Below are 13,850 nucleotides of genomic sequence, written 5' to 3'. Positions count from 1 at the left end.
ACTTGTTTCCTACCTGTTTCTACCCCATTGTTTCAGACTGAGCTGGACACACCTGTCTGTGACAAGTCAAGCACGAGTTATCATTCTGTTAATGCCTGAAGGGCTGTTGAAATGTACCACTCTGTAACTAGCTCTTACGGTCACATGCGGTCAACTAAACATTTCCTCCAAACGCCTCTGCCATGGTTTGTAAAAATAAATCTGCAACGTCACAACGGCCGGTCACCTGATGAGGTCAACACAAGTTTGCTCCAAGCCGCTTGGTTCTTATAAAAAAGCGAGAGGGGTACCTTCCCGATAGCATTCTGGATATGGTAATACTGTAAATAATATGAGGCGAGACTTTACATCTTCCTATCTGTTTTTATTCTAAATCCAAACCTGAACTGGACACATGTGCCTGTGCCTGTGAGAAGTCACGTGCAAGTTATCTTTCTGTTAATGCCAGAAGGGAAATGTTCCACTCTGTAACTAGCTCTTGCGGTCACATGCGGTCATTTAAACGTTTCCCCTGTCGTGGTTAGCACCTGAGATCACGTATATCAACATATGTTTCCCCCGAACCACTCAGTTCTGACCAAAGCGAGTGCCTTACCGAGAGCATTGTGGATATGACAAGATATAATATGATATCAGATTTACACTGAAATCTGTCCATTTTTACTTGTTTTCCTACTTGAAACCCCTGCCTGTGACAAGTCACGCACAAGTTTTCCTTCTGTTAATGCCTGAAGGGATGTTCAAATGTACCACTCTGTAACTAACTCTTACGGTCACATGAGGTCATTTAACGTTTCCTTCAAACGCCTCTGTCGTGTTTTTTTAAAAACTCTCAATGCCACAGTTGGTCGTCTGATGTCAACACAAGATTCTTATGAACTGCTTGGTTCTTACCAAAGCAAGAGGTATACGAGATCTCCACGAAATCTTCCAATTTTACCTGTCTTTCTATCTATTCTTTTAATCCCAATCTGAGCTGGACACATCTGCCTGTGTCTGTGACAAGTCACGCATCCTTCTGTTAATGCCTGAAGGACTGTTTAATTGACGGTACCACTCTGTAACTGGCTCTTACGGTCACATGCAGTCATCTAAACGTTTCCTCCAAAAACGTTTGTCGTGGTTTGCGCCTAAGGTCAACACAAGTTTCCCCAAAGCCGCTCAATACTGACCAAAGCGGGGAAAGGACCTTGCCGGGAGCATTGTGAATATAACAAGATATCATGAATACACAAAATCTGCCAATTTCTACTTGTTCCCTACCTGTTTCTACCCCATTGTTTCAGACTGAGCTGGACACACCTGTCTGTGACAAGTCACGTACAAGTTATCCTTCTGTTAATGCCTGAATAGCTGTTGAAATGTACCACTCTGTAACTGGCTCTTACGGTCACCTGCGGTCAACTTAACGTTTCCTCCAAACGCCTCTGTCGTGGTTTGTAAAATAAATCTACAACGTCACAACGGTCGGTCACCTGATGAGGTCAACACAAGTTTTGTCCAACCACTTGGTTCAATTCTGATCAAAGCGAGCGGGTTACCTTACCGATAACATTCTTGATATTGTAATACATGATATGAGGCGAGATTTTACCGTCTACCTATCTGTTTTTATTCTAAATCCAAACCTGAACTGGACACATCTCCCTGTGTCTGTGACAAGTCACGTACAAGTTATCTTTCTGTTGATGCCTGAAGGGAAATGTACCACTCTATAACTAGCTCTTGCGGTCACATGCAGTCATTTAAACGTTTCCTCTGTCGTAGTTTGCACCTGAGATCAACACATGTTTCCCCCGAACCACTCAGTTCTGACCAAAGCGATAAGAGTGCCGTACCGAGAGCATTGTGGATATGACAAGATATAATATGATATCAGATTTACACGAAATCTGATCATTTTACTTGTATTCCTACTTGACACACCAGTCTGTGACAAGTCACGCATAAGTTATACTTCTGCTAATGCCTGAAAGGTTCTTTAATTGAAGGCACCACTCTGTAACTAACTCTTACGGTTACATGCGGTCATCTAACGTTTCCTCAAAATGTCTGTGTCGTGGTTTGCAATAACTCTCAAGGTCACATTCAGACACCTGACGAGGTCAACACGAGTTTCCTCCGATCCGCTTGGTTCTCACCGAAGCGAGAACAATACCTTACCGAGGGCATTGTGGATATGCCAATATGTATAATATGATATCAGATTTACACAAAATCTGCCCATTTTCACTTGTATTCAAACCCCATTGTTTCAGACTGAACTGGACACCCCTCCTGTGTCTGTGACAAATCATATACAAGTTATCCTTCTGTTGATGCCTGAATGGCTGTTTACTTGACAGTACTCTTTCGGTTACATGCGGTCATCTAAACGTGTCCTTCAAACGCCTTTATCGTAGTTTGCAATAACTCTCAATGTCACATTTAGTCATCTGTTGAGGTCAACACAAGGGGCTTTTCACACACACACACACACACACACACACACACACACACACACAGGCACACACAGAAACACACGAACACACACACGCGCGCACGCGCGCGCGGACACACACAGCATGCACACACACCTGAACACACATGCTTATCCACACATAACTAAAACATGCACATGAACACACACCCATGTTGTCCCTGTTGCCATTCAATATATTCATTTTCTTTGGCAAACCTATAAAAAGAAAAGAAGAATTTTATCCACCTTGCATAAGAACCATAGCGTTTTAAAAACCTTCAGTCTATAATTGCAGTTTGGATGATTATTCCTGGGCGATGACCAATGATAGGAACTTATTAATGTATCACAAAACAATAAAGACAAGATCAAGGGAACTTGATAATACACGATTAAACACTGCCAATGTGTGGAGATAGAATGATAACTTCACCAATGCGATACAAGTGATGATGATTTATTTGATATTCCTCACGGTGGCACACACTGATAGGACCATATACATGTGCAGTGGTCTCTGAACAGTTTACAGGATTCGACTTAAGTTATCTAAAAAGATTCAAAGTGAACTTGATGATGAATAATAAATCATACCAAGTCAGCTATCCCCCCCCCCACAAGAATAATACGAACTTATTGCGGAGCCAGCCATAAGAATGTGGCTACCTGATTATTAGGATGACTTAAAACAAGGCGAGTTACTACGTAGTGGCAATATGTAAACTATGCACAAAAAGTTCGGAAACTTAACTTTGGTTGATCATATCTCCGTTGTTTTTTACCGATTTTGATGCATTATATATAATTATAAAGCTTGTGTGATTCCCTGTTCTATGATACCAAACTTATTGTGATTGAAAACCCACGGAACAAGTACCAGGACTAATAACGTGAGTGGGTCACGGAGAATAAGTGCCTAAAATTCCCTGTTGGTGTCATACGCGCGCTGTGACATCCTATCGGTATGGGCGTGGATGATGATTCAATATATTGTTTCCTCAGGTTCTAAGGTTGATTTTAGAACACAGACCATCCAAGGTTATTTCTAGCACACAGAACATCCAAGGTTATTTTTAGCACATCGAAGAACCAATTGTTTACACCACATAAACACCTGCGTCCTGCAACGGTATCGTCATCCACAGGTGTTATTTTTTGTTATTGTTTCACAACAAACATTGGGGTATGGGGAGGCATAAACTCCAGGGGAAAGACAAGACTTGTACCAGGAACCCTCAATGCAGAAAGATATCGTGACACAATACTTGATCCGGTGGCCATCCCTTTCCTCCATAACATGGGGCCGAATGCCTTGCTGCAAGATGATAACGCCCGCCCACACCGGGCAGGGATCATCGCCGACCATCTCCAGCATGCAGGTGTAGAAAGGATGGAGTGGCCCTCTAAGAGCCCGGACCTGGACCCCATCGAACATCTATGGGAGCAGCTTGGGCGAGCTGTCCGTGCAAGACACGGTGGCTGACCTAGGACGACTGCTGGTAGAGGAATGGGACGCTATCCCACAGCATCGCATTGCGCGACTGGTGACGAGTATGAGGAGGAGGTGCCGTGCTGTAGTGACAGCGCGTGGCTGGATCACCCGTTACTAAGACTCCTTGCTAACCCGTTACTAAGACACAGATTGTTGGTTTTGATAAAGAATAAACTTAGCTTTCATGAATATGTCTTTTTTATTCTTGTTGATTTTTCACAATACCCTCGTACAGAAGTCAATATCAACAGAAGAATATGTACGGAATAGCATGTTTGACTATAGTAAGATAATCTGGGCACTTTATTTCTTCGACCCACTCACTTTAGCAGGCCTGATGCTCGTTTCATGAACTTGCAATCACAATAAGTTTGGTATCATGGGAAAGGAAATCAAATAGGCTTTTAAATGATATGTAATATATTGAAATCGGTAAAAAAATAACGGAAATATGATCGACCAAAGTTAAGTTTCCGAACTTTTTGTGCGTAGTTTATTTTAAGTGTTGCTATCAATGATCAGGGCACTTAGCAGTGAAGAACATGTACTATTGACTTAGATATAGTTTTGTATATTCTTTATAACAAGTGTAATGGGATCCCAGTATATAATATACATGTATTCTATAGATACCCTTACTCCCATCCTCAGATTTACACAGTGACCCGAACAACAATTAAAACAATGAAATTTTGAAAAAAACCCAATGGTGTTGGGTAGATATGAAGTAAAAGATCGCGCAAAATGATAGCAGACAACTTACCATGAGATTAATAATGGAAATACATCATAACACATCCTTGACCTCTTTGGTACATGATTTTAAGTAAAGACTGCCTTTACGTGTGTAAAAATGACACCATCTTCTAATACATTACAAAGATTTTAGATGAACAAAACATGCAAATAATTAGAGCATAAGTTGTTTTTTTTTACTGCATTTGACATATGTATTATATTTGTACAAAAACTCTACTTCAGATATCTCTCTTGCATGAAAATTGACCGATGAAACTGATCGGTTGACATGATTGAAAGAAGAGTTCCACGACCTCATACCTTCGAAATGATTTTAACCTTTATGACTGACATATTATGAGTGTTTCTCATAAGAACTTAGATGGACAAAACATGCAGATGAAGAGAGCATACTTCCTCGAAAGTTTCTTTTGCCATATGTATCATATTCAACCTGATGCGAAATTTGCTGCTATAAGATAAACTACGGATATCTCTCTTGCATAAAACATGTCATTGATTTAATTTGTTGACATGACTAGCTTAAACTGTTCCTATTCAGCCACAAGCAAAGATCTCTACCTGTACCCTTACCCATGCTGTATCATGCCAAGTGCTCATGCATACTTCGACTTGGGTCGTTGAAGCGCTCTTCACATACGTGTGGATCCGTTCCTGGCCAGCGTGGTGGTCGAGGTGGGCGAGACCGATATGAACAACCGGTGTCTCAAGGAAGGCATTGTCGAAGCGGTGGATTTTGCAGATGTCGCGCAGTCCGTGTCCTGCGGAGAGACGGTGGGGCGGTGGGCCAGTGTCTACGCGTCCAAGGTCGCCTGAAACAATATTCAATGACAAAGTCGGTTCAGGCGCAACGTCATTTCTTGAAAGCCATCGCTTTCGGCTATTTCTAAAGCACATCACAGAATCGGAGAAGCTCAATTTGGCTGGTCCGTCTAACTGGAAAAGACAACGCTCATTTGTCAAACAATTAATGCAGCAATGCAAGTGCAAGTATTTCAGAAGTAGAAAGGTATTACGTAATATAATATAGATGGGTTCTTCAGATTTTGGTCAAGTAGCCTATTAAAGTTCTAACATTTTGTTACACCATGCTTAACATCACAATTGGTTTGGTTTCGAAGATATGACAACTTCTACTATGTACGTTAGTGAAACAACCGCAAATCACAACACCAGTTACAGCGTACTCACATCGATGGACATGTGGACCAACTGGGCCCTGGTCACCCTTCTGTCCCTTGGGACCAGCCAAGCCTTGGTCACCTTGGTCACCTTTTGGCCCCTGGTGGAATGTAAATTACTTCTACATTATGAAAGAAATCAAAACGGCGAAAACATGTACACCTTCATTCTTTAATGCCGAGTAAGACCACCGAGTAAGATTATTCCCCTAACTTTTTATCCACCATTTGAACTCACCAACATTAACCCTACACTCACCTTTGGACTTTTAGGTTCTCCAGTGTCGCATTTAGGCCCTTGATCTTCAGCATACATACTGCATTTAGGGCCTAGTTCTCCAGTGTCGCCTTTAGGACCTGGTTCTCCGGTGTTGCCGATCACCACTCCGGGAAGAACGCCCATCACCAACCCCATGGTCACGAGAAGAAATCTTCCCCGACTTCCATCCATGGCGCTGTGTTGAAATTTACCCCTGGACCACCTCTTGCGGATGGAGCCGCTAAACACGCTGTATGTGATCTTTGGTTTGCTGTTTGACCAAATTGGCTGTCACTAAGTGTACTGAGACAACACTTCCTGCTGTGGACCCAATAATTCCCTACAAATCTTCGAACCAGCTGGAAGAGCGAGAACCGGCAGGATAGGGTCTTCACGGATTGAATCCCTAAGTTCCTTCTCCGCGAGTGTATTAGTTCTGAAATGTAACATTGCCCTTGGCCTCTCATCACAGCCGCTGCTTGACACAGGTGTACACAATGACTGCAATATTATAAGAAAGGGGCGGTTTCCTAGTACAACAGTTGTCGGGGCAGTCACCAGTGTCCCAGGTGCTTACTCTACGTCCTCCTGATGTAATTTATAAGGGGCTGTCACACTTGTGCGTATATCAAGTGCGCACGACTGCGTATGAAAAAAAAACTGTCAATATCTCAAACGGACTTGGTATACGGACAAGTTGACAGCCTCATCAGTAGCTGTGTATACACTGTCAAACCTGGCTGGTTACGACGCCCATAACTTCGTGTTTTTCTGGCTTGTTTCCAAGGGGCGGTGCGGTTTACATATCTCAACCCCTGCTGCTGAAGACGACAGAAGTCATCTGTGGTCACAACACAAATGATTAAGATATCATGGGCGTTGTATTAAAAGAAATCTGCAAACATAGGCATTGCCGAAAGGTGGCGGAATTTCCTCATACACTAGACCATATATGGTATCATTACGGATGCGCTAGAATGGAAGAAGTAGCCTTCTAGGCAATCTATGTTGTGCGATGATGATTCAATATTAAAGCTATCGATCAAGCCAACCTCCTCACTTGTAATGCGCTATTTCTAAATGGTAAACAAACCATCAAAGAAGAGAGGAAAGCAAGCTGGACGTTTTACGTAACTTAAATTTATTTTGTTGCATGTCCATATCAGGATCAAGTTAGAAAACTACTGAACACAAAAAGATCGAGAAAGTCTTTACATCACGTAGCACTTTATCAAGGGTAGTAATAACAAAAGAGCTACACTGGATAACAATGAGATTTCCTTCTGTAAATCCATCATACATCTATATTAAGACATTACAAAGTCATACAATACGTACATTGCATAGTCGACAGCATATAGTTTGACACATATATAGTACAATTAAATGGTTTACATAAATTCGAGAACTTTTTGCTTGGTTTTGTCACACTAACGATATATAAAGACATACTACTGTCCATACAGCAACCAGTCGACAGTCCAAGTTGAAGACCTCTCCGTCAGTTCTATTTGCCATCTTTAAAACTGTAAAACTCGGCTCGGTGGAGTACGATCGAAGAAACTGCAGTGACTGCTCAATCTGTCTGTGAGACGTATTGATGAGGTCTCCTTACACTGTGCCGAGTCGCCCCCTTCCTCCCTGGCAGCTCATGTTCCCCTTCACACCACCGCACAACCGTCCCGTCTCCGCCCGCGCAGCCCTAACGTTACCCTTCCCTTGCGAGATTCGGAGGAACAGCAGCAGTCGCGAGCGGCCATGAACGATGAAGATTTGGCTTTGGTGTGAAAGTACGTCAAAAACCAGCCGTAGCCGAACCACTGGTTCGAGAGTAGCCAATTCATGCCACAATGCCTGTTCAAAGTAACACGTACGTACATCTCTTAGTGGTACGTTTGAGTTTCTTGTCTATGAAAACAAAATATTTCCAGTAGTTTCAGTTTGACTCTGATATCTTCATAGTTATCGGGTAACACTGTGCAGATAGAATCTTGAAAATATTTCCTATGTCCATCATCATCATAAGCTCCTATGTCAATAAACAAATCTCAAAAGCAGACCCTTTACTTAATTCGTCACGGCAACATTACATACACATTCAGAAAACCTACTAGGCGCTATTTAGATTACAAAACAAGACTTTTCCCTTTAAATTGCTGTTAACCTTTCAATGTAGAACCCATATAATTATATACTAGTACTCTCAGGTAAAATGTCACGGAGTCGATTTCTGGTCAGAGAGGTCTCCTCAGTACAATAGAAACCGCTTATTTGCAATACCTATTTGTCAGCGCAATTTTCCCGATTACCCGGCTTTGCCGATTATGAGGTGTTAGCTCAAACTGTATATTCAATAATTGATTGGCACTCTCTCATATTGATTATGCTAATGAGTACCTCATTCGCATAATTTATGTGGAAACGTCACAATCCCCTTACAGCACATGCTACGGATGTTATATTGGAGGTGTAGGAACCTTTATGAAAGGTATACACCTAAATGTACATTATGCTATTGAGGACCTCATTGCATAATCTATGCAGAAACTTGATAGCCCCATTACGGTACATGCTACGGATGTCATATTGAATGTGTAGGTACCTTTAGGAAAGGCGAATACACCTGAATGTAAATTATGATAACGATGACCTCATTTGCATAATTTATGCAGAAACTTATATTTCCCTTAAGCTAAATGCTACGGATGTCATATTGTAGGTGTAGGTTTCATTAGGAAAGGTGGATACACCTGAATGAAAAGTATGCTAATGAGGACTTTTTTTGCATAAGTTGTGCAGAGTCCTTATGTGGGTCTTCAGAACACCCAGCTCACTGAACTGCCTGCTACACTCCTCACATCTTTATGGGTTCTCACCAGTGTGCGTCCTCATATGTTTCTTCAGAGAACTTTGGTAACTAAACTGTCGGCTACACTTCTCACAGCTGTACGGTTTTTGCCCAGTGTGAGTTCGTATATGCGTTTTCAGAGCACCCAGCTCACTAAACTGTCGGCTACACTCCTCACATCTGTACGGTTTCTCACCAGTGTGAGTCCTCATATGTTTCTTCAGAGAACCTTGTTCACTGAACTGTCCGCTACACTCCTCACATCTGTATGGTTTCTCACCAGTGTGAGTTCGCATATGCCTTTTCAGAGCACCCAGCTCACTGAACTGTTTGCCACATTCTTCGCATCTGTACGGTTTCTCACCTGTGTGAGTCCGCATGTGTTTCTTCAGATTACTCAGCACACGAAACTGTTTGCTGCACTCCTCACATCTGTAGGGTTTCTCGCCAGTGTGCGTCCTCATATGGTTCTTCATAGAGCCCTGCTCAGTAAACTGTTTGCTACACTTGTCACACTTATATGGCCTCTCGCCGGTATGGGTCCTAATATGCGACTTCAGATTACTGAGTTCACTGAACTGTTTGCTGCACTCCTCACATCTGTACGGTTTCTCACCAGTGTGAGTCCGTGTGTGACTCTTTAGATGACTCAGCTTACTGAACTGTTTGCGGCACTCCTCACATCTGTAAGGTTTCTTAGCAGTGTGAGCTCTTATATGCTTCTTTAGAGAACCCTGTTCACGAAACTGTATGTTGCACTTCTCACACCTGTGCGATTTTTCACTAGTGTGAGTAGACATGTGTTGCTTCAGAGTACGCAGTTTAGAAAACTCCTTGTCGCACACACTGCACTTGTGGGTATGCGGACGACCCTTCCCACGCCCACCGATGTCCTCCCCTTCTTTCAGATGAGATACAGCTGTGGTTGCCATGCTGACCAAGTCTCGAGCGCTGTACATGTAGGAATAAAAATAAATTGCAATATTCGGAAAAGAAACGGTTAGAAGGTAGTGTAACGGAGCATTTCTAGCCTGTCCCCCATCCCTAAATGAATCTCCGGTGTTAGCTCAAGGAGCACTCACAGACAGGACATCTTCATGCTATGAGGTCTTTATTCATCTCTCTACTCGTCTATATGCATGACGTCACTGGAAGAGTCTATATCTATCAGGGAGGGGGATGAGTCCACTATGGGCTCTTACAGCAGCTAGTATTGTTTTAAAACTCGCTGCTTCTTTTCAAACGGCAAGGTCTGTTACAATTATGTAACTGCTTTTGTTGGACAAGAAGCGACGTCTTGCAGTGATTGGGTTATGTGATGAGGTAGAGCTAGGTTTAGAGGACATGGTTAGATTTATATCTTTAAGATTCAAGTAGATCGATGTTGAGAATCCTGGTTGTCAAAAACGCTCGCAGTCAGAAAACGTTATGACCTACCATCCCCAACATCTACTTGGAGATTAGTTTCCAAGCAGATATAGGGTGCGTTTCAGTGCCGTGGGTGTTTTGAGGCTTTCCTCACGTACGTCTAGTGGTCCGTGTTTTTCTCTCTTGGCTTCCCCCTGATTACCTTTGCCAAAAAGGTTATGTTTTGCCAAGCGTGTTTCTCTATGTGTGTCGACTAGTTGTTCTCAGGGCCTACATAGACCAGCTCATCGGCTGTGTCAGCACTGACAGGCCGCCAAGGAAGCTCTGCCTGCCCCCTGATGAGGCCCCCATGGCCCTGGCAACAGTCCTGCTTTCAGAGTATGATAACTTTTTTTTATACACTAATGGTCTATATTTGTACGAACATCCGTCGAATTTTTGCTCCGGGTGGAGCATTTATCATTGCATATTAAATGCAACAGGATTAAATGCACAACTTCTTCTAACAGTGGAAATAATTTTGGTGAAGTTATATTTGACGGGGTATTGAAAAAGCCACATCGCTGCTATGGTGGGGAATCAGTAGCCTCTACCAGCTGCAGGCCCCAGAGGCGGCTGGAAAGAGTAGAAACTGGCCAAATATACAGAAAAGCATGCAAGAGGAGTTAGTCTGCTATAGGGGTACAGTTTGCCTCTGTGGATGGTATATCGGACCCTCTCTCCGTAGCTGACTCCCTTGGCACTCTATTAGGCCAATTTCTACTATTTTTCCAGCCATCCCGCGGGGCCTGGTAGAGGCTAGGGAATCAGGACGACTCAGATCATCACTAAATGTAAATAGTGTTTGGTCAAGCCGGAACGGGATGTTTGTCTGGTAGTAAAACCTTCTAACACATATTTACTCCTGACAAAGTTACAATGTAAATTTGAAACAGCAAACGTATCAAAGAGTGTAGCGCCTCCCTGTACTCGAGAAACGGAAAGGCGTTACTGGTAACCATAATATGTCCTTGCTGGTAACGTTACCATGGTTACGCTTTGAGCATCCCAACAGCTGGCGCGTCGACAATGAGCATGCATCTCAATAGAGGCCGCGTTTCTTTGTCAGACAACTTAGATCTGTGGAAAACAACATGCCCCAAACTGTACGGCTATGGCATGATTTGGGCTCGACCCATCCAAATGTCGAACACAAAATTCAGAGCCACAGTAATGTGGATTGCGAGATATCATTGCGTAGTACTAACGTTAGATGTACGTAAATAGTTTGACCCCCATATAAAACCTCCTTGCTCTTGGTTTGATCTATATAAAACCTCCTTGGTTTGACCAAGTTAAGAGTGTTGACCAGGGGCCGAGTTGACTGGGCGGAGTTGATGGTCCGAGTCGTCCGACATTCCTATCGTTGAATATGTAACTATTAGTCCCTTGGGGGCATAATAGCCCAAGAGCCGAGAGGTTGGACTGTGTAGGCCCTGGAAACAGTATGGCATCCTATTCTCCAAGCAGAGGCTTCGATCGAGAGGGGTAGTTCTGTCCGGGATTTTAACGTTAAAATCCCGGACAAAACTACCCCTCTCGATCGAAGCCTCTGCTTGGAGAATATGGCATCCAGGCTAGATTGAATAGAACTACGTATATCCTTTGAGTACATCTCTTTTTGATCTCCTTGGTGTAGTCTTTCAACGGGTTGCCACCTCGTTCATTCTTTACAACAATATACAGGCACTAGGGAAGTGGAAGGTCTGGAAAGATAGAAACGAAAAAATAACAGTCTTACCTTGTGAATAATACTGTAACGAGTCGCTTTCCCCTGTCAAAGAGATACAAGTCCCCTTTACGTAGCTAGATGCCGGATTGAGTACGTGTTCGCTAACAGCCTTGGCTTCAGTTGAATAAGTGACGTACTTCGTTTCACCAAGGATTTAATTGGTTTGACCAATGAGGTTAACCAAACACAACACGCTGTGGCCAATCAGGGCTCGCTTCTGAAAAACTCACGTGATCGTAAGGTAGTCCCCTACCCCCTTCCTTAGGAACTGGTTCTCCCGTGTCGCATTTAGGTCATTTAGGCTCTTGATCTTCAGCCTACATATTGCATTTAGGGCCTAGTTCTCCAGCGTCGCATTTGGGACCTGTTTCTCCTGTGTCGCATTTAGGACCTGTTTCTCCTGTGTCGCATTTAGGACCTGTTTCTCCTGTGTCGCATTTAGGGCTTGGTTTTCCCGCGTCACATTGGGGACCTTGTTCTCTAGTGTCGCATTTAGGACCTGCTGGTTATCCAGTGTCACCCTTAGGTCCTGGTTCTCCTGTCTCACCTTCGTTTTACTTAAATCACATTTATTTTGTTGCATTCCTATGTCGGGATCAAGTTAGAAAACAACACAGCCCAAAAAGTTCGGAAAAGTCTTCACATAACCTAACATCAACACTTTATCAAGGGTAGTAATCACGAAAGAGCTACACTGAATAACAATGAGATTTCCTTCTGTTAGTCCATCATACATACTGACTAAGATATTACAAAATCATACAAAGATTTGTAAGATCCTCTCCGTCTGTTCTCGTTGCCCTATTCAGACGACAGACCGCCGCCTGAGTTCTCAGTTCGGACCCTGGCTCTTGTGACTCTTGATTGAGCGGAGTGCGGTCGAAGCAGCCGCTGTGACTGCTCCTTCTCTGCAAGACCTATATTGACGAGGTCTCCTTACCCTGTACGGAGTCGCCCCCTTCCTCCCTGGCAGCTCTTGTTCCTCTTCACACCGCCGCACAACCGTCCCGTCTCCGCCCGCGCAGCCCTAACGTTACCCTTCCCTTGCGAGATTCGGAGGAACAGCAGCAGTCCCGAGCGGCCATGAACAATGAAGACCAGATAGTGGTGATGGGGATCTGACCGTAGTACCGACTGTTTGAGCTGCGCTGGCAGAAGATGTAGTCATTGAAGCGGCTCCATAAAGTCTGTATCTTCATCATCGTAGATCATCGAGTTCTTGCCCATACTGTGACAGTTTGTTCTCTCAGTACTCATAAGGAGTATTGATGCACCCTTCAAGAGGTCCATGGCAACCAGGCTCAAGTAGGAAGAGACCGTCGAATCGGCGTTGATACAGATATATTGAGACATGGGTCTTTGTAAGTCTAAAGTTGACATCTCGGATCAAGCTCAGCCTCCAAAAGGAAACAGTATGTACAAGCCGGCAAAGGAACATCGACCAAGTAACAGGAAGGACAAGAATGCAGGTTTATTCACACTGGTCAACCTATCGAACACGTTATGTCAGCTTCTAACATCGATTACTTGTTATCTTCTGAAGGGTCACCAGCAGCTTTTCCAGTCATTTAAAAAAAAAAAGATAACTCAAAGGTAGTTATCATATATCTAACTTCATGCCTGAAAAGTGTTAGCTTTTTCATCGTAGTGACTGTGTTCTGGATAGCGCTGCGTACCGGTACTGTGTACCGGTACTGTACCGTGAAAATCG

General features: G+C 43.4%; 1 protein-coding gene and 1 long non-coding RNA gene across 2 annotated transcripts; both read right to left on the bottom strand.

Annotated features, from left to right (window-relative positions):
- Positions 1 to 4,863: 4,863 nt before the first annotated feature.
- Positions 4,864 to 6,611, bottom strand: LOC136422695 (uncharacterized). Its single transcript, XR_010753660.1, has 2 exons — positions 5,904 to 6,611; positions 4,864 to 5,524 (listed from the first exon to the last, which is right to left on the bottom strand). It is a non-coding gene; the product is annotated as an uncharacterized lncRNA (long non-coding RNA).
- Positions 6,612 to 7,272: 661 nt separating this feature from the next.
- LOC136423501 (zinc finger protein 782-like) lies at positions 7,273 to 12,394 on the bottom strand. Its single transcript, XM_066411687.1, has 2 exons — positions 12,149 to 12,394; positions 7,273 to 9,951 (listed from the first exon to the last, which is right to left on the bottom strand). Exon 2 carries the CDS (start codon positions 9,930 to 9,932, stop codon positions 9,015 to 9,017), a length of 918 nt encoding a protein of 305 aa, XP_066267784.1. The 5' UTR covers positions 9,933 to 9,951; positions 12,149 to 12,394; the 3' UTR covers positions 7,273 to 9,014.
- Between the last annotated feature and the right edge of the window lie 1,456 nt (positions 12,395 to 13,850).

Source organism: Branchiostoma lanceolatum, chromosome 17 (genome assembly GCF_035083965.1).
Source record: "Branchiostoma lanceolatum isolate klBraLanc5 chromosome 17, klBraLanc5.hap2, whole genome shotgun sequence".
Taxonomy (NCBI): domain Eukaryota; kingdom Metazoa; phylum Chordata; class Leptocardii; order Amphioxiformes; family Branchiostomatidae; genus Branchiostoma; species Branchiostoma lanceolatum.
The sequence above is the reverse complement of the archived record's forward strand: the minus strand, read 5'-3'. Positions and strand labels throughout refer to the sequence as shown.